The 23,451-nt window shown below is 39.4% G+C and overlaps 1 protein-coding gene across 2 annotated transcripts in view; it reads left to right on the top strand.

The window, feature by feature from the left end:
• Positions 1 to 1,236: 1,236 nt before the first annotated feature.
• The window catches only part of ago3b (argonaute RISC catalytic component 3b), a 34,385-nt gene continuing 12,170 nt past the window's right edge, over positions 1,237 to 23,451 (top strand). Inside the window, exons 1-15 of one of the 2 annotated variants that reach the window (XM_062029538.1) lie at positions 1,237 to 1,395; positions 1,557 to 1,725; positions 9,561 to 9,732; positions 9,808 to 9,928; positions 13,631 to 13,839; positions 13,946 to 14,082; positions 17,360 to 17,494; positions 17,572 to 17,659; positions 17,724 to 17,871; positions 21,067 to 21,186; positions 21,278 to 21,421; positions 22,077 to 22,210; positions 22,281 to 22,465; positions 22,560 to 22,719; positions 22,819 to 22,909. In XM_062029538.1, coding sequence (XP_061885522.1) covers positions 1,707 to 1,725; positions 9,561 to 9,732; positions 9,808 to 9,928; positions 13,631 to 13,839; positions 13,946 to 14,082; positions 17,360 to 17,494; positions 17,572 to 17,659; positions 17,724 to 17,871; positions 21,067 to 21,186; positions 21,278 to 21,421; positions 22,077 to 22,210; positions 22,281 to 22,465; positions 22,560 to 22,719; positions 22,819 to 22,909 — 1,863 coding nt within the window. In that variant the 5' untranslated portion in view covers positions 1,237 to 1,395; positions 1,557 to 1,706. Of the gene's footprint in view, positions 1,396 to 1,556; positions 1,726 to 9,560; positions 9,733 to 9,807; positions 9,929 to 13,615; positions 13,840 to 13,945; positions 14,083 to 17,359; positions 17,495 to 17,571; positions 17,660 to 17,723; positions 17,872 to 21,066; positions 21,187 to 21,277; positions 21,422 to 22,076; positions 22,211 to 22,280; positions 22,466 to 22,559; positions 22,720 to 22,818; positions 22,910 to 23,451 lie in introns of both variants that reach the window. The other variant, XM_062029537.1, reaches the window with a different exon arrangement.

The raw sequence follows: 23,451 nt of genomic DNA, 5'->3' as shown, positions 1-23,451 counted from the left end.
GTACATATTCCGAACAATTGACCACTAAATGGTAACACCCGAATAAGTTTTTCAACTTGTTTAAGTGGGGTCCACGTTAATCAATTCATGGAAAGTAACTATATATATATATGTGTGTGTGTGTGTGTGTAACAAAATGTAAAGCCATAGGCTCTCACAAGTTCCGTAAATAGTCCAAATTTGGAACACAGCATAATAGTTTTCACAGCTTTTTGGTTGTTAGAGGTAGAAAGCGTTTTAAAGTAAAGTTCTAATTCTTTATTAAAAAGGCACAAAAAACAGGTTGGGTATTGAGAAAATTACATTTATAAATATATACAATTTAGCCAATATTATAATGAGGTTGCAAAAGTAAAATTTATTTTTAGATTTTTTTTTTCATACCGTGTAAATCCAAATAACACATTTTTTTTCCTGACGTAGTTCCCTGGGCGAACTTTATGTGTAAAGTTAACACTGTACAGCAAAGCCAAACCGGAAATGTTCGTATGTTAGTTCAGAACTAAACCAATTTCCCCTCAACTTTGTAACTTTCACAAAGTTGAAGACAAATAATAATAATAATAATTTACAATATTTATTCTGTTAAAATATATGATCTGTTTTCAAAAAAATACTGTACTGATAATCGCAAAAAAGATGCATTGTGTAAGCGTTTATTTCATAGACATTTATGTGAAGGGGCATTCCGGAAATAGTACTCTCCACTTTTTGTGTGCTTGAAGTAAGAGTACAAATTGTACATTTCACACCGGACTGACACTTTAATAATACTCACATGGCGCAATAGACTTCCAGTCGCCGTGTCACTAAAGACAAGTACGCATGCGATAATATATCATCGTCGGGGTGTTTAAAGGAAAAAAGTAAATATTATATAATTTTCCAGTCCAAACCAAAAAGTGGGTAGGAAGTGACGCAATCCCAACTTTTGGTATTTCCTGACGGAGTTCCCTGGGCGAACTTTATTTGTAAAGTTGACACTGTACAACAACGCCAAACCGGAAATGTTCGTATGGTATTGCAGAACTAAAACAATTTCCTCTCAACTTACGGTGAAGACAAATAAACATTATTTCCTCAATAATTTATATTATCTGTTTGGAAAAAATACTGTACTGGTAATCGCAACAAAAAAAAAATGCATTATGTAAGCGTTTATCTTAGAGTGGACTTTCCACGCTCTTCGACATTATTGTGAAGGGGCATTCCGGAAGTAGTACTATCCACTTGTTGCGTGCTTGTTGTAAGAGTAGAAGAGGGCGCCGCAAAATTGTACATTTCACACCGGACTGTCGCTGCTGTCGAGGCGGACTCTGAGGCGCTGAAAGCTCGCCGCCGTTCGAACACAAACGCCTGTCACGTTAAGTAACCGGCGAACGACGTCGACATTGGGTAAATATGAACACGCGTTTTGTCCGCGGTGTTGTCAGTTCGTCGTTAATGACGGTGGCTAAAAGCTAACGTTGCCACAGTTTGGTCGAGTGCTAGCCAGCTAGCGCTCGGCGGTGCTGCCAAAGGTGACAAACATTAAGATGATTCCCCCCTCATTTCAGCTTGGACGGCAGCTCGACCAGGTGACAACTGTCAATTGCTAATTGTAACCCCCGGGCCACATTAGCCGGGAGAGCGGGGAGTCCTCTTGTGGAGCAAGAAGGATTGGATTGGTGTCTTGGTGCCGGGTCGTCCGGGGAGAGAACTCATGAATGGAAAGCGGAACAACAGGTGGGTTCTCTTGACTGACGACCGTAAGGATAATATAGTGCTCATTTCTGTTTTTGTTAATACTTTATTTTTATTTTTTTATATCTTAAAAATAAAAAAAAAAAAAAAAAAAAAAAAAAAAAAATATATATATATATATATATATATATATATATATATATATATATATATATATATATATATATATATAATTTGGTTGTCACGTGTTGCTACCTGTAGGAGCCTAAATGCTGTTTAAGTTAATTTACATTTTATGGCAGGTGCTTTATGTTTATTCAGCCAAAATGGGACTATTTACTTTAGTTGCATGCTTAGAATAATTATTACATTTGTCTAAATAATTTGATGATGTAACTGTTTAAATTGCATACATGGCGGGAGGATCTGTGTGGTAGGTGGGTTTTTGGACACAAGGTATTATGGATAATGGCAGTCAGGTGCGGGGGAATTGATCCAGTTTTTTTGCGCCATGTATGCAATTTAAACAGTTGCGTCATCAAATTATTTAGACAAATGTAATAATTTGTCTAAACATGCAAATAAAGTAAATAGTCCCATTTTGGCTGAATAAACATAAAGCACCTTCCATAAAATGTAAATGAACTTAAACAGCATTTAGGCTCCTACATTACCTCTTACACAATATATTGAAATGTGTGCTTGTTACAGGCTAAAATGTAAAAAAAATGGTTAAACATTTCAATACAATGCTAATCAGTGTTTCCCACAGGACTGCAATCTATTTGTGGTGGTTTGTTGCAGGGTCGAAATGACGATATTGTCTAATTTGCATAATTGGTCATTTGGAAGTAATTGTAATTAGGCAAGGCAACTTTATTATTAGGGCTGCAACTAACGATTAATTTGATAATCGATTAATCTGTCGATTATTACTTCGATTAATCGATTGATAATCGGATAAGAGACAAACTACATTTCTATCCTTTCCAGTATTTTATTGAAAAAAAAACAGCATACTGGCACCATACTTATTTTGATTGCTTCTCAGCTGTTTGTACATGTTGCAGTTTATAAATAAAGATTTATAAAAATAAAAAAAAATTAAAAAATTGCCTCTGCGCATAGCATAGATCCAACGAATCGATGACTAAATTAATCGCCAACTATTTTTTTAATCGATTTAATCAATTAGTTGTTGCAGCCCTAATTGTAATGTACACTGTAGGAGACAATAGCTAATGTCACAAAGAAGATTGAGCCACCTGTGAGTGCTTTTTTTTTTTTTTTTTTTAGATGGGGGGGGGGGAGCACAGCAGCACCCGCTGCTCGTTAAGAGCCATACTCCTCTCTTATACTGTTCTCCGATAACGCCTGAAAAAGTTGCTAAGTTGGAAACACTGATCTCTCCCGCTGCGTCTTTTTATTCTCTGGTGGACCAGGTGCATGCGAGGCCTGTTAAGGAGCGTGCCGCCACTTAACCAAAGTTGTAACTAGGAGGACAGGAGAGCGATATGACGTGGCCTGAAGGAGACGGGCTTGAAAAAGAGGGATAAGGAGCGCAAAGGGCCCAAAGAAGACGAGAGAAGCGGTCAAAAGGTTTTGCGATCATTTTAAAAATGAAAAAACACATGGTGGTGAAATGTTTGGATTGTCTAACGGAGCTGGCGTTTCATAGTAGCACTACATCAATGATACCGCATGTTACCATCCTGCTTATTCAAGAGCAGCAAATGAGCGGAAACACGGTAAAAGTCTATTTTGGCAGATAACACCATCTTGTATGTTTGACTTGCGTAGTCCATCTTTTACTTAAACGCATGCAAGGACATGTTGCCATCTAGAGTTTGTATGTAATGCTAACTAGTTGTTAAAAAATTCGAACACTATTCTTCCAAAAAAAAAATCTAAAGTTTTTGTTAAATACATTGTCACTCAATTTATCACTCGTTTGGTTTGATTCTCTGGCTGTTCCTGGTTTTAGACCACATTACATAAAACTGAACTATTTTTTAATATAGGCAATTTAAAGCGATGTTCCCATGAAAAAGTGACATTTCAATGTTGAGTGCATTTATAAGAAATGATTAAAATAAAAAATCCTTGTTTACTTCAACTATCTTCCCTAAAAGACTGCATGCATTGAGGCTACAAAGTGTTTTTTTATTTGATTGCTTAATTAATCCAACCAACCAACTAATGTAGTTGTAACAAAAAGCTATATTTTCAGTTATTCCCATTGTTTATGAGCGATGATAAACAGTTAATGGCAAAGTTATTTGTGGCGGGCCAAGTTTGTCTGTGGTGCCCCGCCACAAATGTATGGAAACTGGGCATGACCAGGACATGTACTGTATGTAACGGTCATCCTACCATTAACTCACACATTTACATGCAAACATTAGTCTGTTTAGTGCAGGGATGCCCACACATTTTCTGCAGGCGAGCTACTTTGTCAATTGTCCAAGTCGAAGGGATCCACCTCATTTATATATGTAATTCATATTTATTTATTTATGAAATGTTTTTAACACGTTTAATGATAATACAAGCATGTTTAACATTCCTTTCTTTCACAAAGACAATAATATAAGTTGGTGTATTTTGTACTGATTCTGATGACTTGCATTGATTGGAATCAGACAGTAGTGATGATAACGTCCACATTTTCAAATGGAGGAGAAAAAGAACTCCTTGTGTCCAATACCACATGAAAGTGGTTGTTTTTTGGCATCTTATTTGTCCAGCTTCCGTACTGCTTTTTATGCACTTTACAAGAAATACATTGGCGGCAAGCTCCGTAAACTTGCTAGCTTTCTGAGACTCTTATTTTGTTAGTGCAGGCAGGATGAAGCAGGGATTTTATTGTGAAGACAGGAACTGTGCAGTCTGTCTTTAGAGTTTTGACAGCAGGTACGGCGTCAGTCTTTTGAAATAAAGTGTTTCTCGCCTTCCTGTTAATTTTTTCTTAATGATCTGGCAGCAGCCAGCGTCATCTCACAAGACCCTCGGGTGCTGTGAATGTCAATCAAGTGACGTCTTGGTGAAGATTGATGATGGCTAATTTTTAGATCTATTTTTTTAATGCCTGGCTGGCAATGGACTGACACACCCTCCGCCATCGACCGGTAGCTCGCGATCGACGTAATGGTCACCGCTGACTTACTGCCATAGTTTGTTCTCTTCATAATTCCACCCGGTTTACATGCAGCTAGTTCTAATTCCATCGATGGACAAATTAAGAGTGCATTCACACGGAACAGAGCACAAAACTGCGAGGGTGAATGCTAAATGTGCCTCCAAAACACCAGGGGGCAATATTGGTCATTTCAGCTCGTTTACTTTATGGGTTTATCAACAATGTTAACATGCTTGTCGCTAACTGTTACTGGTAGAGGCCGGCTGGTCAAATGGAGCTGAGTTTCTTGCATAAATTGTACGGGAGTAAAGATCCAATCCTTCAAGCTTTTTAAACACTTAAAATAAGTGAAAAATGATAATGCAACAAATGTGAACAAGCATTTCTTTCATCATTTTTATGAGTGTGAGTACGGCGTGTGTGAGAGAGAGAGAGACTGACCCAAAACCAGTTTAGTTGTCATTGTTTGTCTGTCGAAGGCAGGTGTCGTGAACCCGTCAGGTGTGCCTGAAGTCTGAGGGCCTGGTTCACTTTGACAGCTGTTTGTGTGTGTGTGTAGAACCAGTCTGAATCTGCCCCTTCACTCTTATCCGGGACTCGAACCAGGGTGGGCTGATTGAGAGACGAGCGCTAGGATGTTGTCCTGGGCAGCTCTTTAAAAAAAAAAAAGTCATTTTCTTCTACATTTAAAACACTTCCTTGTGGTCTCCATAACATGTAATGGTGGTTATTTGGTCAAAATTGAATATAGCTTTTTTAACAGAGCATCTTAAAGCTGCTTTCTAACCGTCTCTTCAGGATGCACCGTTTTATGGACGGTCTTATTTACGCCGTTCCACTTTGACCGCGTCTTCTCCCCGTCAGCCATGTTGTAGATTTTAGCGCTTCCAGAGCGAGTTTACTGACGGATACAAGTTGGAGCAGGGGTTCCCATTACGTCGATGGTGGAGGGTGTGTCAGTCGACCGCCAGCCAGGCATTAAAAGAAAATAGACCTAAAAATTAGCGATCATCAATCTTCACCAAGACGTCTTTTTCGTCACTTGATTGACATTCACGGCACCTGAAGGTCTTGTGAGATGACGCTGGCTGCTGCCCGTTCATTATTAAGAAAAAAGGACCGACTGGAAGGCGAGAAACACTTTATTTCAACAGACTCGTCAAAACTCTAAAGACCGACTGCACAGTTCCTGTCTTCACAATAAAAGCCCTGCTTCATCCTGCCTGCGCTAACAAAGTAAGAGTCTTTGAAAGCTAGCACAAGCTAGCAAGACTTGGCGTTTTCCGCCAATGTATTTCTTGTAAAGTGTATGGAAGCTGGACAAATAAGATGGCAAAAAGCAAGCACTTTCATGTGGTATTGGACAGAAAGGAGGACTTTTTTTCTCCTCCATTTAAAAATGTGGTTATCATCACTACTGTCTGATTCCAATCAATGCAAGTCATCAGAATGAGGTAATACACCAACTTATATTCTTGTCTTCATGAAAGAAAGGAATCTATATGTTAAACATGCTTGTATTATCAATAAAAACCTTAAAGGCCTACTGAAATGAATTTTTTTTATTTAAACGGGGATAGCAGATCTATTCTATGTGTCATACTTGATCATTTCGCGATATAGCCATATTTTTGCTGAAAGGATTTAGTATAGAACAACGACGATAAAGATTGCAACTTTTGGTATCTGATAAAAAAAAGGCTTGCACCTACCGGAAGTAGCGTGACGTAGTCAGTTGAACATATACGCAAAGTTCCCTATTGTTTACAATGATGGCCGCATGAAGTGAGAGAAATTCGGACCGAGAAAGCGACAATTTCCCCATTAATTTGAGCGAGGATGAAAGATTTGTGGATGAGTGAAGTGCAAGTGAAGGACTAGTGGGGAGTTGAAGCTATTCAGATAGGGAAGATGCTGTGAGAGCCGGGGGTGACCTGATATTCAGCTGGGAATGACTACAACAGTAAATAAACACAAGACATATATATACTCTATTAGCCACAACACAACCAGGCTTATATTTAATATGCCACAAATTAATCCTGCATAAAAACACCTGCGTGTTTGTTATGCTAGCTCCTAGCTCCTCTGCTAGCTCCTAGCTCCATAGAACACGCCAATACAATTCAAACACCTGATCAACACACACAATCACTCAGCCCAAAAGACCGTTTACCTAACCCAAGGTTCATAAAGCTTATATATTTTTAAAAAGTTACGTACGTGACGCGCACATACGGTCAAGTTATCGAATGTTTAGCAGCCAAGGCTGCATACTCACGGTACCTGATATTCAGCTGGGAATGACTACAACAGTAAATAAACACAAGACATATATATACTCTATTAGCCACAACACAACCAGGCTTATATTTAATATGCCACAAATTAATCCTGCATAATAACACCTGCGTGTTTGTTATGCTAGCTCCTAGCTCCTCTGCTAGCTCCTAGCTCCATAGAACACGCCAATACAATTCAAACACCTGATCAACACACACAATCACTCAGCCCAAAAGACCGTTCACCTAACCCAAGGTTCATAAAGCTTATATATTTTTAAAAAGTTACGTACGTGACGCGCACGTACGGTACGTGTTATGCTAGCTCCTAGCTCCTCTGCTAGCTCCTAGCTCCATAGAACACGCCAATACAATTCAAACACATGATCAACACACACAATCACTCAGCCCAAAAGACCGTTCACCTAACCCAAGGTTCATAAAGCTTATATATTTTAAAAAAGTTACGTACATACGCAAAAAAAAGCCAAAGCTGCATACTCACAGTAGCACGTCTGCGTCTTTGTCATCCAAATCAAAGTAATCCTGGTAAGAGTCTGTGTTGTCCCAGTTCCCTACAGGCGTCTGTGTATCCAAATCAAAAGTCCTCCTGGTTAGAGTCTCTGTTATCCGAGTTCTTCCATCTTGACTGCATCTTTCGGGAATGTAAACAAAGAAGCGCCGGCTGTGTACTGTTGTGGCTGACTACGTTCGAAAAATACGTCCATTTCGCACCGACAACTTTCTTCTTTGCTTGCTTGGCTTCCTTCTCCATAATGCAATGAACATGATTGAAACAGATTCACGAACACAGATGTCCAGAATACTGTGGAATTATGAAATGAAAACAGAGCTTTTTCGTATCGGCTTCAATGTGGAAGGCATACCCGTGTTCGCCGGGCTACGTCACACGCATACGTCATCCGCAGAGGCGTTTCGAACCGGAAGTTTAGCGGCAAATTTAAAATGTCACTTTATAAGTTAACCCGGCCGTATTGGCATGTGTTATAATGTTAAGATTTCATCATTGATATATAAACTATCAGACTGCGTGGTCGGTAGTAGTGGGTTTCAGTAGGCCTTTAACTTAACAAAAACCTCCCTTTCATCAACAAATATTTAAAAAAAAAAAAATTAAAAAAATAATAATATATATATATATATATATATATTTAAAAAATATATATTTTTATTATTTATTATTTCCCTTTCATCAACAAATATTTAAAAAAATATATATATTTAAAAAATATATATATATAAATATTTGTTGATGAAAGGGAGGTTTTTGTTAAGTTAATTGTGTTTATTGATAATACAAGCATGTTTACAAGACAAGAATATAAGTTGGTGTATTACCGGATTGTGATGACTTGCATTGATTGGAATCAGACAGTAGTGATGATAACCTCCGCATTTTCAAATGGAGGAGAAAAAGTCCTCCTTTCTGTCCAGTGCCACATGGAAGTGGTTGCTTTTTGCCATCTTATTTGTCCAGCTTCCATTCTCCTTTTTATACACTTAACAATAAATACATTGGCGTTAAACTACGTAGCTTGTGCGCGCCAGCTTTCTCAGACTCTTATTTTGTTAGCGCAGGGAGGATGAAGCAGCGCTTTTTATTGTGAAGATAGGAACCGTGCAGTCGGTCTTTAGAGTTTTGACGGCAGGTACGGCGCGAGAGTCTGAAATAGTGTTTCTCGCCTTCCTGTCGGTCATTTTTTCTCAATAATGATGTAGCAGCAGCAGCCAGCGTCATCTCACAAGACCTTCGGGTGCAGAGAATGTCAATCAAGTGACGAAAGTGACGTCTTGGTGAAGATTGATGGCTAATTTTTGGGTCTTTTTTTTTTTTATTGCCTGGCTGGCGATCGACTGACACACCCTCCAAGATCAATGCAATGTCCACCAATAGATGTCGATTAATCGTACAGCCGTATTTTATGCCATATATGGAGATATCCGCTGACATCACCAATTGGTAAAATGTCCCAAATTGGGCGAATTCCAAACTTTTCGTCTGGAGAAAGTATGTAGGAAGGCAACATTTGTTTTATACAAATCCCTGTTTAACATTTTTGGGACTTGCGCAGATCCCATATACACAATTGGTAGGAAAAGTTGGTTTTTGCATAATGGGTCCATTTAAGGCGCCAGGGAGTGAGATTTACATCCGTTACATGTGTAAGTGTACCTCTTTCCAACTGCTGCCATGGCAACCAAAACTATTGAATGAAAGGGAGTCAACTTCCTGCATGAATTACACACCAACTGAGCATGTCAGGTCATTAGCCAATTTAGGTAGTTGCTCTGGGGCACAATTTCCATCTTGATGTGTTATTGATGTTGTTTCGGGCGGCTACTGACCTACATTTTGCCTTGCTGGGTTTGTCCCTGCTTAAAACAAAGACCTAGTACTGTTTCATCGCCCCTGTTATGTGCTTTTGGTGTTGCAGGAGATGCTAGAGCACAAGCGCTTTTTTCATTGCCACGGCGACCTGGCTATGGCACCATCGGGAAGCCCATCAAGCTTCTCGCCAACTGTTTCCAGGTCGATATCCCCAAGATCGAAGTCTACCTCTATGAGGTGGATATCAATCCTGACAAATGTCCTCGCCGGGTCAACAGGTAACCGAAAGGATGGTTTCCCACAATCAAACCACAATAGTGTTTCTTTAATTGACCGAAGTGATGCATACACAGGGAGGTGGTGAACACCATGGTTCAGCACTTCAAGGTGACCATCTTTGGCGACCAACTTCCAGTTTACGATGGGAAGAGAAGCCTCTACACCGCTAAACCACTTCCTGTCGCTGCTTCTGGGGTAGGAGTCGCCGATCATGTTGTGGTTGTCACTGACACGAGTCTAGAGGGAAGCCACTTTTACCCCCCCCCCAACCCCCCCGACTCAACTCTTGAGAAATAAAGCGGCTTTTGGAGATGAGCGGTATTGTTGACGTCTGTAGACTTTAGAAAACTGTAACATAGCACGCCTGCAAGGTGGAACTATGGGTAATGCCACACTTGGTCGCCACAGAGTAGATCTGTAAAGTTTATAGTGACATTTAAATATCTGTCTGCAGCAGAGCTTTCTGGAGCAAACACAGCTAAAAATTATAATATTGACATGAACAAAAAACTTGGGGGGAAAAAAATAACTTTTTGACAAGCATGCTTTGATAGAGTAGCAGGATACCCAAAGCTCCATTATTTATGAGTAGGGAGGTCCGATAGTATTTGAGATCCATCCATCCATCCATTTTCTACCGCTTATTCCCTTAGGCTCCAGCGCCCCCTGCGACCCCGATCTCAGCTACAATCGGGCGGAAGGCGGGGTACACCCTGGACATATCAAAGCATATCCAGGGTTTCCCTCAGCTTGAAATCAACATGTGGGGGTGTGGCCAATGTGACGTTATAGTACAATTTGCATAATTGTTGATGCATATGTAAATATAAGGGGTGTAACGGTACACAAATTTTGGTTCGGTACGTACCTCGGTTTAGAGGTCACGGTTCGGTTCATTTTCGGTACAGTAAGAAAACGACAAAATATACATTTTTGGGTTATTTATTTACCAAATTTGCAAAATCTTCCACCAAAAATATTTTTCTTAGTGGAATATTTGATGTATATAAAAAATATAATTCACATGTGAAGTAATCCGAACCTTGGATAGGTCAATAATTCATAACATTGATTTTGATTCAATATTATGTTTTGAGCAATGACAGTTTGAAAGAAAGAAAAAACAGCTTTGTTTTATTAGTCAACATTGCAACTTTTTCTAAATTACATTTAACTTTTAAGCTTTTTTATTTCACTTTTGTTATGTTTTTGTTTATTTTAATAGTATTTTTAGAATGTGCCGTGGGCCTTTTAAAACATTAGCAAATGGTCTCCGGGGCACACTTTTGACACCCCTGCTATAGATAATAAAAAATTAAATGTGATAAATCTATGGATAAAAAGCAGAGCCAGGCGACGCATACGCGTTTATCATAACTCTCTCTCTCTCTGTCTCTGCCCCTCCCTCACCAATGCTGCTGCGTGCAAAATTTGTTTTGTTTTTAACCCCTTCTTAACCCTGAACGTACATTGAAAATACACGCAACCCTAACTCAAAATGCCGGACATTTGAGGCATTTAAGAAACTCCGCCCTGACAGCTCCGCAAAAGAGGACATGTCCGGTGAAAAGAGGACGTATGGTCAGTCTATCCTAGCCCGTTAGCTGCTAGCATGCCGTGTGTTGTGCCTCGGTGTGCATTGTTTACACAACGTACGTTACGCTACTTAATATATCTGTGTGGAAACTCGTTCGGTACACCTCCGAACCGAACCGAAACCCCCGTACCGAAACTGTTCAATACAAATACATGTTCCGTTAAACCCCTAGTAAATATATATTTTAATGCTAAAAATATTTCACATACATTTAAAACGTCTTATTAGTAATTAGTATTATCATTTTGCTCTTTTTGTAATTGTTATTGTACAATGTAACACAGGCTGTCTTACCAGTGGCAGCTGCTGCTCTTTCAAGTAGGGAAAGCTATTTTTCAGTTACTTTAATTGTGAGTACAGTTGCCAGTAATCGATAAAATATACAAACATGATAGATATTACAAAGAAAACGTCCCTTTTTAAAAAAAATATAAATATTTCCATAACAGCAACATTGGAATGGAAGTTGAAAAATGCTTTGGCAGTTTTATATTTCAAGATTGATGATTTGCTCGTTTTGCTGTAAATCAAAAAGGGATTCCACCCAGACTGACCATCCAATCGGAAGCCCGGCGACCCTTTTTCGAGCACTCTTACTCATTCGCTCAGCGTATGTGGGCGGGCCAAAGTGGAGTATCTATTCAATGATTGTCTAGTTTGGTTGCAGCACTGTGACGCTACTACATCAGTGAAAGAAGTTGCTCCAGCTGTCGCCAAAGTAGCAGATTCTAAACAAAAGTTAGTCGCTTCAGGATGCGCCGTTTTGTGGGCGGTTTTATTTACGTGGCTCACCTTCGACAGCGTCTTCTCCCCGTCATCTTTGTTGTAGCGGTGTAGCGTGCAAGGACGGGAGTGGAAGAAGTGTCAAAAGATGGCGCTAATTATTTTAATGACATTCAGACTTTACTTCAATCAATAACAGAGCAGCATCTCCTCACCCGGAAACATCGGAAATGTGTCCCGTGAAAAACCGTCCGACCGGAACTCTCTAGTAACTAAAATTCCTTGGGTGAATTATGTAAACTCACTTCACCGGTATGTTTTAGCGCTCTGATGGCAATTTTAATTAAGAACTTTACACTACTTTATATTACAAATGGCAACAGCGGAGGATGAATGTCCCATAACAAGAAGGTAGAGAAAAAGAAGCTTATGACTACAATGGCGTATTCGATAAAATGTTCAGGATTTATGCAGATCCCAAATACAGATCAGCAGGTACCAGAAGGTAAGAAAAGTTGCTTTTGCATAATATTGTGAAACAAAACGCCAGATAATGTCTTACCTTATACACACACACACACCATAATAATACTCCTATGTTGAAGCACAGTACAATCCATCAAGCGGTTCGGCTTCATAGCTTACCAAAGTCCTACTAAAACATTTTGATAGACTTTTGAGCGCCGTATGTAATGTTCTATATTTTCAATGGAACTTATGAAATGTTGGTGTTTACTTGAGTCATAGTGCAGCCTACGCATCTCTTATGTTTGACTGCCATCTATTGGTCACACTTAACATTACACCATATACCAAATAAAATGGCTTCGAGGTGGGTAAGCTCAACCAAACTTATTCCTTACATAGGCGCACCGCGTTATAAGGCGCACTGTCAAGTTTTGAGGGGAAAAAAAAGATTTTAAGTGCACCTTATAGTCTGGAAAATACGGTTCTTTTTTTATTTTTTAAACCAGTTTTGGAGAATATTTAAACAATACTCAACCCTAGGGGTGTAACGGTACATGTATTTTTATTGAACCGTTTCGGTACGGAGGTTTCGGTTCGGTTCAGAGGTGTACCGAACGAGTACACATGGACCCTGTGTGTATATGTATGTTATGCCATTGTTTACAAATTTGGTAAATAACCAAAACATTTATATATTTTTTGTTTTCTTACTGTACCGAAAATGAACCGAACCGTGACCCCTAAACCGAGGTACGTACCGAACCGAAATGTTTGTGTACCGTTACACCCCTACTCAACCCCTATGTGACCTGATATTAGTTTGAGGGAAGAGCCACTGTATATATCGTTATCGGTTGATATCAGTATTAGAAGCTGAGCAATATCTCCACATCTGATAACTCTAATATAGAGCCTCTCTAATTATGAGTGTTGTGTACTATATCCAGCACCCCCCGCGACCCCAAAAGGGACAAGGGGTAGAAAATGGATTGTAAAAGGTATTTTTTATAAGTCATATTCCATCCATACAAGTCAAAGTCTATGCCTTGCCACAATTGTAACTTGTACTGCATGCAAAAATAACCCACCCAAAGTCTATTTCTCTGCAGGTTGATTTGGATGTAACCCTGCCAGGGGAAGGCGGGAAGGACCGCCCGTTTAAGGTCAACATAAGGTTTGTATCAATGGTCAGCTGGCATTTGCTGCACGAGGTCCTGATGGGACGCGCCGTATCCGAACCGGTTGACCTGGACAAACCAGTCAACGTCAACCCGGTGCACGCCGTCGATGTCGTGCTGCGACACCTGCCCTCCATGAAGTGAGCGCTCACCCCTGAAAGGGTTTATGTCGTTCAATGCTGCATTATTATTATCATCATCATCTTCCATTTGTAATGTTATTGCTTTGCTGTGTGTGACCATCAGGTACACACCTGTTGGCAGGTCCTTCTTCTCTTCCCCGGAGGGCTACGACCATCCACTCGGCGGAGGAAGAGAGGTTTGGTTTGGCTTCCATCAGTCCGTACGACCAGCCATGTGGAAGATGATGCTCAACATTGATGGTGAATTAGCTTGTTTTGTGTTTTTTAAAGAGAAATTTTCCATTTAAATTTGGCATTTTGACAAAGAAACAGATCTTGTGACAATGTAGGATCAGGGTATTTCACCCTTAAAATAGAACGGGGCCATAGTGAGACTGTGCTGGTTTTGTGTACAGTACACGGCTTCTTCTGTTGATATTTAGGGCACATCGGTTATATTCTCTCTTTGTAGTTGTGTTGGTTGCAAATCAAGTATTTTTGATACAGTGGTACCTTAACTTGAGTGTTTTAAAACAAGTCAGCTATTTGCTGAGTTACAAGCATCCCTACCAATGTAACCGTGTTACAAAAAAGATCAGTTAGAATAATACACAATGTTGGATATAGAGAACGTTCAAACCATTTATTCATTGAATAGGAAATACAGAAATTCCACGACATAGGGAACTTGCAAACGGCTCAAGTTATACACAAAGCAAACTACAATCTGCTACCCAGGAATGTACAACAATTCTTCTCAACAAAAGAGGAGGAAAATTATCTTAGAGAAAATTGCAATTTAAAACATTTGTACGCACGTACAACACTTAAGACCTTCAGTATATCAGTATGTGGAATTAAATGATGGAAGGGATTAAGCAAAGAAATCAATGTGCCAACATGATCTACTTCAAGAAACTCTTCAAACTTAATTTTTTACAAAGTACAAAGAACCATGATAAACATTTTGAATTAGTTTCATCCATCCATTCATTTTCTAGATAATCTTACTCATCTCACCATATGAAATATAACTTCACTAATTATATTTTAATGTTACTTGTGGAGTATATTGTGAATAAATTAACAGGTTTTAAGCAAAGTTTTAGCAACTGCTATGTAAAGGAAAAGGGGTAGGATTAAATAAGCTCTGCTTCTTCCTACTCCTTTTTTTGAACATGTCTTATAGAGAAACTGGGAATTGTGATGTATCATGTTGTATGCATGCACGTTCCAAATAAACTCCACTCAACCATTAGTGAATGTCACAGTGAAGCCAGAAGATCCCACCGAAACATCCGATCTTACTCGTTAGCATTATATTACAGTTAAAGATGAACACAACTTAGTTTTCCAACCATGGGAGGGGGGAAAAAAGTGAACAGCTTTTAGTAAAAGAAGCAGATCATATTCATTGAATTAAAAAAAGAAATCATCAAATTCCCGGGCGCGGCGCCGCTGCTGCCCACTGCCCCAAGGGGATGGGACAAATGCAGAGGACAAATTTCACCACATCTAGTGTGTGTGTGACAATCATTGGTACTTTAATCTTTAATCTTTAAAACATGCATTTCGAGCTTATCACTGCTAGTCTGCACCTAACGGAAGCAGAATGAGTCGAACACCAGCCAAGAATGTTAACATTTTATCGAAACAGCAGACATTTCTCAATCAGAATCAGAAATACTTCATTAATCCCCGAGGGGAAATTAAAATTTTCAGCACAATCCGATTCAAGATCAGGGAGACAGAACAGGATCAAACATTACAGGGAGACCGAACAGGATCACTGACGAGTCTGCAAACTTCCGGCGCCCCTTACAAAAAAGCTGATACAGGTAAACAATGGGGGGGGGGATGAGAAAAAAAAAGCCTGGGCTCCTGGAGAGGGGGTCCAAGGGAAAAAACAACTTATAGCCATAGCACACATCTCTCTTACATGTGTGTAAGAGGGAAACATCAAAGAACACAAAGGACATTAAAGACATTATAAAATTACTGTAGTTCTGGTACAATTCTTATCTAAAAGTTTGTTTTTTCAAAAGACATGTTAAAATTGTTTTTTGGGGTATAACTGTTCGGTATGCACCTCTGTAGTAAGACCTTGGTCCGGTTCATTTTTGATACAGTAAAAAAACTAAATACTAAACCTGCTTCTATTTTGAATGAGTTTTAAAAATAAAGCATTTAAAATGCCACCTGCTGGCAGGTAATTTTCTAATGAATACAACTTTCAAATAAAATATAAAAATGTAGTCCACTTTTAGCCACACCCATCGTATCATGTTGCAGAATGTACTTTTCCTGTCCCTCACTTGTTGTGTATAGAGTCAGGGGCAACAAAGTGGGAATGTTGTCCCGAAGCTATTTTTTCTGCGTAACTATTTAAGTTATAAAAAGATGGCATTAGTGTTGATATAAAATCAATACAGCTGTGAAAGTTCAATAACAATGTTGCTTAAATCAAATGAATGTCAAAGACTATAACTCGAAATATGAAATGGTTCGTTTCACCTAAATTGCGGCAAACCTAACTTGGAACACTTCACTCAACGCAGACGTCATGTCGTTAAAGCTTACTTTAAAGCATTCACACAGCACCAGCATTTTGGAACAAGGACAGGATACACAAGACCCAAATATATTGAATCTATTTGTTAAAGAAGGTTACGTTAAGTTTCACTTTTGCCTGTAACCGGTGTGTTGAAAGACCCCGTTAAAGATGGAAACAGATGTTTTTAAAGACTCAAATAGATTATATTCCCATGATATGCACTTATCATCATCATTTCTTTTTATTCCTTTCATAAAAATGCATATATACAAGCCATGTACAGTTGACACTTTCATTGTTTTTTTGTTTCTTATACATTTCCATGATCAGAAAGGAGCAGATGGAAGAATACTATTCTTATATTTAAGAACTTATGATAATATAATCATAACAGTGTATTATGATTCTTTGTATCAGCTAGTCTTTATTTTACACTCTGAAGAAAAGGAAAACTTGACAGATTTATGATCATTAAGTAAATGACAGGTTATATGATTTGATATTCTGGCCACTTTATATTGAATTTTTTGGCTTTTTTTGTAAAAAACAATTACGTTGTGTGTTTATCTACATGTTTTAGAGATGTTAATCCCATCTTTCAAAAGTCAAAAAGCTGGTTTCAACCAAATCCATGCAGTAATTAGTGTTGTAGTGCATGTAAACATACCATGTGAGTATGGGGCGGTGACGTTGGGTTTAGGGTGGGATGGGGGGCCCAGAATTTGGTGCCATACCCCTGACTACAGTACTTGAACATGTACCATTTTGTATTACCCACCACTGGAGATGGAATATAATATTCTACCCATTAGTACACCATTGTTGTTCTCTGCTTAATATTAAGCAGTTGGACATTTTTTCATAAAGGGGTCCATGCCAAAGTGCAGCAAATATTGACTGTAATGTTGAGTCCAGTGTTTTTGTTGTGATGTTTTGGGTTGCCAAATTCCAGGGTCAACTGTGTCCTTGTCCTTTTTATTTCAGTGTCAGCCACAGCTTTTTATAAATCCCAGCCAGTCCTCCAGTTCATGTGTGAGGTCCTGGACATTCACAACATTGACGAGCAGCCTCGCCCACTCACCGATTCCCACAGGGTCAAATTCACCAAGGAGATCAAAGGTGGTGATCGTTTCCACCACAGTATTGTCAGTCGATGTTTGAATGTTCTCCCGGCGGCTTCAATGTACTGTTTCCAGGGCTGAAAGTGGAAGTGACACACTGCGGAACGATGCGTCGGAAGTACAGAGTCTGCAACGTAACAAGGCGCCCTGCCAGCCTTCAGACGTATGTTTGGGATTTTTAAACCTAATTGTCGGGGAGATGCATAATAAGTTCATGTGTCTTCCAGTTTTCCTTTGCAACTGGAGAATGGCCAGACCATTGAACGCACGGTGGCGCAGTACTTCAGAGAGAAGTACAGTCTACATCTCAGGTATGCCCACCTGCCTTGCCTGCAGGTTGGCCAGGAACAGAAACACACCTACTTGCCCTTGGAGGTAACCCAACGTTGCACACTAACTCAGATTCAATTTTTGTATTGTTTGATCCTACTTACACACCTTTTTTTATCTTTGTTTTTTGTTTTTTAAAGACTTAAAGGGGCTGTTTGCAGCTTGCTCACCCTTACATTTTTCAAAGAAAAAAAAAAACACCATTGGCTAGCTTTTTTACCATACGTTAGGCCTGGGCGATTATGGCAGAAATAATAACAATCATTTTGATTGATATTGTAATCACGATCAATACCACAATTCATTAATTTTGAAAACATCAGTATTCATTGTCCCTCCAAAACTCAACATTAAATATAGTTAAAAAACTTGGATATAAATTAGTAATGGATAAACCACAACAAGTAAAATAGTAATACATTTAAATAGCAATATAAAAACTAACCTCAGTTTTAGAGATGTCCGATAATATCGGTCTGCCGATATTATCGGCCGATAAATGCGTTAAAATGTAATATCGGAAATTATCGGTATCGTTTTTTTATTATCAGTATCGTTTTTTTTATTTTTTTTATTTATTAAATCCACATAAAAAACACAAGATACACTTACAATTAGTGCACCAACCCAAAAAACCTCCCTCCCGCATTCACACTCATTCACACAAAAGGGTTGTTTCTTTCTGTTATTAATATTCTGGTTCCTACATTATATATCAATACAGTCTGCAAGGGATACAGTCCGTAAGCACACATGATTGTGCGTGCTGCTGGTCCACTAATAGTACTAACCTTTAACAGTTAATTTTACAAATTTTCATTAATTACTATTTTCTATGTAACTGTTTTTGTATTGTGTTACTTTCTTTTTTATTCAAGAAAATGTTTTTAATTTATTTATCTTATTTTATTTGATTCATTTTTTAAAAAAGTACCTTATCTTCACCATACCTGCTTGTCCAAATTAGGCATAATAATGTGTTAATTCCACGACTGTATATATCGGTATCGGTTGATATCGGTATCGGTAATTAAAGAGTTGGACAATATCGGCAAAAAGCCATTATCGGACATCCCTAGTTTTAATTGTTTTTTTTTACCTTTTTAAACTTATTTTACCACTAGTGTGCTTCTTGTCAAAATGTTTCTTAATGCAAAAATCCTAATTTATTGGTGCAGTACATACAGTACAGGCCAAAAGTTTGGACACACCTTCTCATTCAATGCGTTTTCTTTATTTTCATGACTATTTACATTGTAGATTGTCACATCAAAACTGAATGAACACATGTGGAGTTACATACTTAACAAAAAAGGTGAAATAACTGAAAACATGTTTTATATTCTAGTTTCTTCAAAATAGCCACCCTTTGCTCTGATTACTGCTTTGCACACTCTTGGCATTCTCTCCATGAGCTTCAAGCTGAAATGGTTTTCACTTCACAGGTGTCAGTTTTGATGCCTTCAGTGACAATCTACAATGTAAATAGTCATGAAAGAAAAGAAAACTCATTGAAATGAGGTGTCTAAACTTTTGGCCTGAACTGTACATCTTTGGACAATTTTGAACAATATTTTAAGTCAAAGAATATTTTTGTAAATATATCAAATATGTTTGTAAAGTACTTTTTGGAAAACTTTATTTTGTTAGCGCAGTCAGACCGGATTTGGGGTACGGGGCTATTATTGTGAAGGAGGGGAATGTCCTGTGCTGTTGCGGCTGCTGTGCCCCTGTTTGTACATTAATCTTACATCGATGATGTCGTTCACAACAACACAAGCAGATGAGATGTGTTGTGGGTGTATGGATCGTTCTTGCTAGTTGTAGTTTCAAGTGGCTGTCAACGTTTAGTTTAGGACGTAGTTGGGAGATGAATGAGGGTTCCCGGACACATTATTTTCCCAAACAAATGTTCTTTCGACTCACATTTGTTAATTTCCTCATTGTTTTGCGTTTATCAGCGGATTCTGTTTTAATGGCCAATTATGCGACTGCGTCCGCGGTTACTGCACACGGAAATCATGCCTTTTTTTTTTGGTTGATTTTAGTGATTATTGATTAAGCTTCCTGGCTCTGTCAAAAAGTAGCAACTATGAGCTCCCAAACTTCTAGTAGTCTTTTTCCCACTCGCGCTCTCTAATCGTTTCATCGTTACAAGCTATAATTTGCATGCACATTGCACATTAGGGTTATACTTGTATTGCGCTTTGCTACCTTCAAGGTACTCCAAGCGCTTTGACACTATTTCCACATTCACCCATTCACACACACATTCACACACTGATGGCGGGAGCTGCCATGCAAGGCACTAACCATGACCCATCAGGAGCAAGGGTGAAGTGTCTTGCTCAAGGACACAACGGATGTGACTAGGGTGGTAGAAGCTGGTGATCGAACCAGGAACCCTGAGCTTGCTGGGACGGCCACTCTCCCTGCCATCCATGCAACGTTATCATGGATGCCCCTGCTTATTTTAGCATGACAATGCCAAGCCACGTGTTTACAAGAGCGTGGCTTCATAGTAAGAGTGCTGGTACTAGACTGGCCTGCCTGGAGTCCAGTCCTGTGTGGCGCAATATGAAGCCTAAAATACCACAACAGAGACCCCGGACTGTTGAACAACTTAAGCTGTACATCAAGCAAGAATGGGAAAGAATTCCACCTGAAAAGCTTCAAAAATGTGTCTCCTCAGTTCCCAAACGTTAACGGAGTGTTGTTAAAAGGAAAGGCCATGTAACATAGTGGTAAAAATGCCCCTGTGACAACTTTTTTGCAATGTGTTGCTGCCATTAAATTCTAAGTTAATCATTATTTGCCCCAAAAAAATTTATTTTCTCAGTTCGAACATTAAATATCGTGTCTTTGCAGTCTATTCAATTGAATATGTTGAAAAAGATTTGCAAATAATTGGATTCTGTTTTTATTTACGAATTTCACAAAGTGCCAATTTTGCTGGTTTTGGGTTTTGTACATTCAATGACAGCTAACCCTTGCTATCCAAATCATTATCATTGGCTAAAACCCAAAGCCAATGCGCTTGCATGGGTTCCGTACGCACGTAGTTACGTCATTACAATCTAGAAGACTTAAGAGGGTGGGATTTACTGTGTAAAATACATCGGAAAGTTATTGCCCTCTAAGCATCTGTGTAAATGTTGCAAACAGTCCCTTTTAAGAAAGTGGTGGATGTATGCTGAGGCTGATAATAAAAACAAATAATGGCATTTATTTTCCATGAAGGTGTGCAATATTGTTGCTGGCCAGCGCTGCATTAAAAAGCTGACAGATAACCAGACGTCCACCATGATAAAAGCAACAGCCCGCTCGGCTCCAGACAGACAGGAAGAGATCAGCCGCCTGGTAATTTCGCCCATGGATACAACAAATTTTTTTAGTTATTTTTTTTGGACTTGTTTACCTTACTTTTTTTTTTTTTTTTGGGTCGTCTCAGGTGCGCAACGCCAATTACGATGCCGACCCATTTGTCAAGGAGTTCCAGTTCCACATACGTGACGAGATGGCTCAGGTGACGGGCCGCGTCCTGCCGGCCCCCATGCTGCAATATGGCGGCAGGGTGAGCTCGGAACCCTTCATGGTACCTACCACACATCAGCATGTGTTTCTTCTTACTATAACATTGATGCTTCTGTTTTCCTTAAAACTGCATGCTGTTTTGATTCAGTAGTCTTAATTATACTGCAGTATTGGTGTTTATTAATGCTGGAACACAAGCCTCCAACTAGATGGCAGCAGTGTTCAAATTAATCAAGCTGACTAGGAATCATTAGGGTGTATGCATAGCCTTTAAATTGATACAAACATATTTTTAAATAATTAGCAGGGTCCAAATAGTACCTCAATTCATAAGCTTAGTTGAATTTATGACTGAGCTTTTAACTCAAAATACTTAAATCAACATCTCACATTGAAATGAATTGAAATCAATTTAATCTGTGATTGGCTCTCTAAAACACCATTTTTACATGTGATATGCCTTTTTTAAAAAGGAAAAACTTCTTGATAACAATTTTTTAACAAAGCTTTTCTTTTGGACTACCTGATGCAGCTCAGACTGTCTCCAGCGGTCCCCTAGTAAACTGAGTTTGAGACCCATGGTTTAGTGTGTCAAATATAGCCTGCTATTTGTGGGCGTTTGAGTGCAACCCCAGCAAATGGCGAGGATCTACTGTACTGTACGTGTCTTGTGTACCTGCCAGCCCCAGCAGATCAACCCTGCACTGTCATTGCAGAACCGCACGGTGGCCACGCCCAGTCACGGAGTGTGGGACATGAGGGGGAAGCAGTTTCACACCGGAGTGGAGATCAAGATATGGGCCATTGCCTGTTTCGCCACCCAGAGGCAGTGCCGTGAAGAGATTCTCAAGTGAGATCAGGAAAAAAAAAAATACATGTTTGAAGATCTCCATTTTTCATTTGTTGCCATTGTCATCCAGGAGCTTCACTGACCAGCTACGGAAAATCTCAAAGGATGCTGGGATGCCCATCCAGGGCCAACCGTGTTTCTGTAAATATGCCCAAGGTGCCGACAGTGTGGAGCCCATGTTCAGACACCTGAAGAACGCTTACCTGGGTCTTCAGTTGATCATCGTAATCCTCCCTGGCAAAACGCCTGTCTACGGTAAATCTAGACAAACATTTCTACACCCAACCGAGGCCATACTGAAAATGTGAATAAAATACAACTGATCTAACATCCAACTTGCCATCTGCAGCTGAGGTAAAGCGGGTAGGAGACACCCTCCTTGGCATAGCCACTCAGTGTGTCCAGGTGAAGAATGTAGTGAAGACCTCACCGCAGACCCTGTCCAACCTCTGCCTCAAGATCAACGTCAAACTCGGAGGGATAAATAACATTCTAGTTCCTCACCAACGGTAACGCAACAAACTACAAATGGCACGCTTTGTGCCAATTACCACGTGTGACTTTATCAGATTATTTTGAAGTGAACATTGTGTCTCTTTTCCACCCAGACCCTCTGTGTTCCAGCAGCCGATCATCTTCCTCGGGGCTGACGTCACTCACCCTCCAGCAGGGGATGGGAAGAAGCCATCAATTGCGGCGGTGAGGCAATAACATCAAGATGCGTTCTTTCTCTTTTATTTAAAACGGGACAATACATATTCATGGACATGTAAATATGCAAGATTATAGCCATTGGCTAATTTCTATCTTAAGTCCCTTCAGCAGGTAGATGTCTGCATGGGACATACGTATATATGACAACATTGACAAGTAGAACAATTAGCCTTAAAAGGTACCCCTAACAGTTGGCTAATATTAAAAGTAATATACCATATTTGATTGTTAAGATTGAATTAGATTTATTGGTCCCCGTTGGGGAAATTAATTTTCACTGTCGTACATTTAAATAGACATTACACATCACGAACAAAAATAACAAGACATCATACATGGCCAACACATTTACGGGCTTGTCAGACAGGTCGGCCGGGCCTGCTGTTTAGGGCGGCTATAGCTGCAGGGATAAGGCTTTTCCCAAGGCGGGCCCTCCGAGATTTTGATAGTTCTGTACCTGCGCCCTGATGGTAGTGGGATGATGTATTGGTGTAGTGGGTGAGTCATATCCTGGACTATCGTGTTTG

The sequence above is a fragment of the Entelurus aequoreus genome, linkage group LG20 (genome assembly GCF_033978785.1).
Source record: "Entelurus aequoreus isolate RoL-2023_Sb linkage group LG20, RoL_Eaeq_v1.1, whole genome shotgun sequence".
Lineage (NCBI taxonomy): Eukaryota > Metazoa > Chordata > Actinopteri > Syngnathiformes > Syngnathidae > Entelurus > Entelurus aequoreus.
Note: the sequence above shows the minus strand (reverse complement) of the source record. Positions and strands in the feature narration are given on the sequence as shown.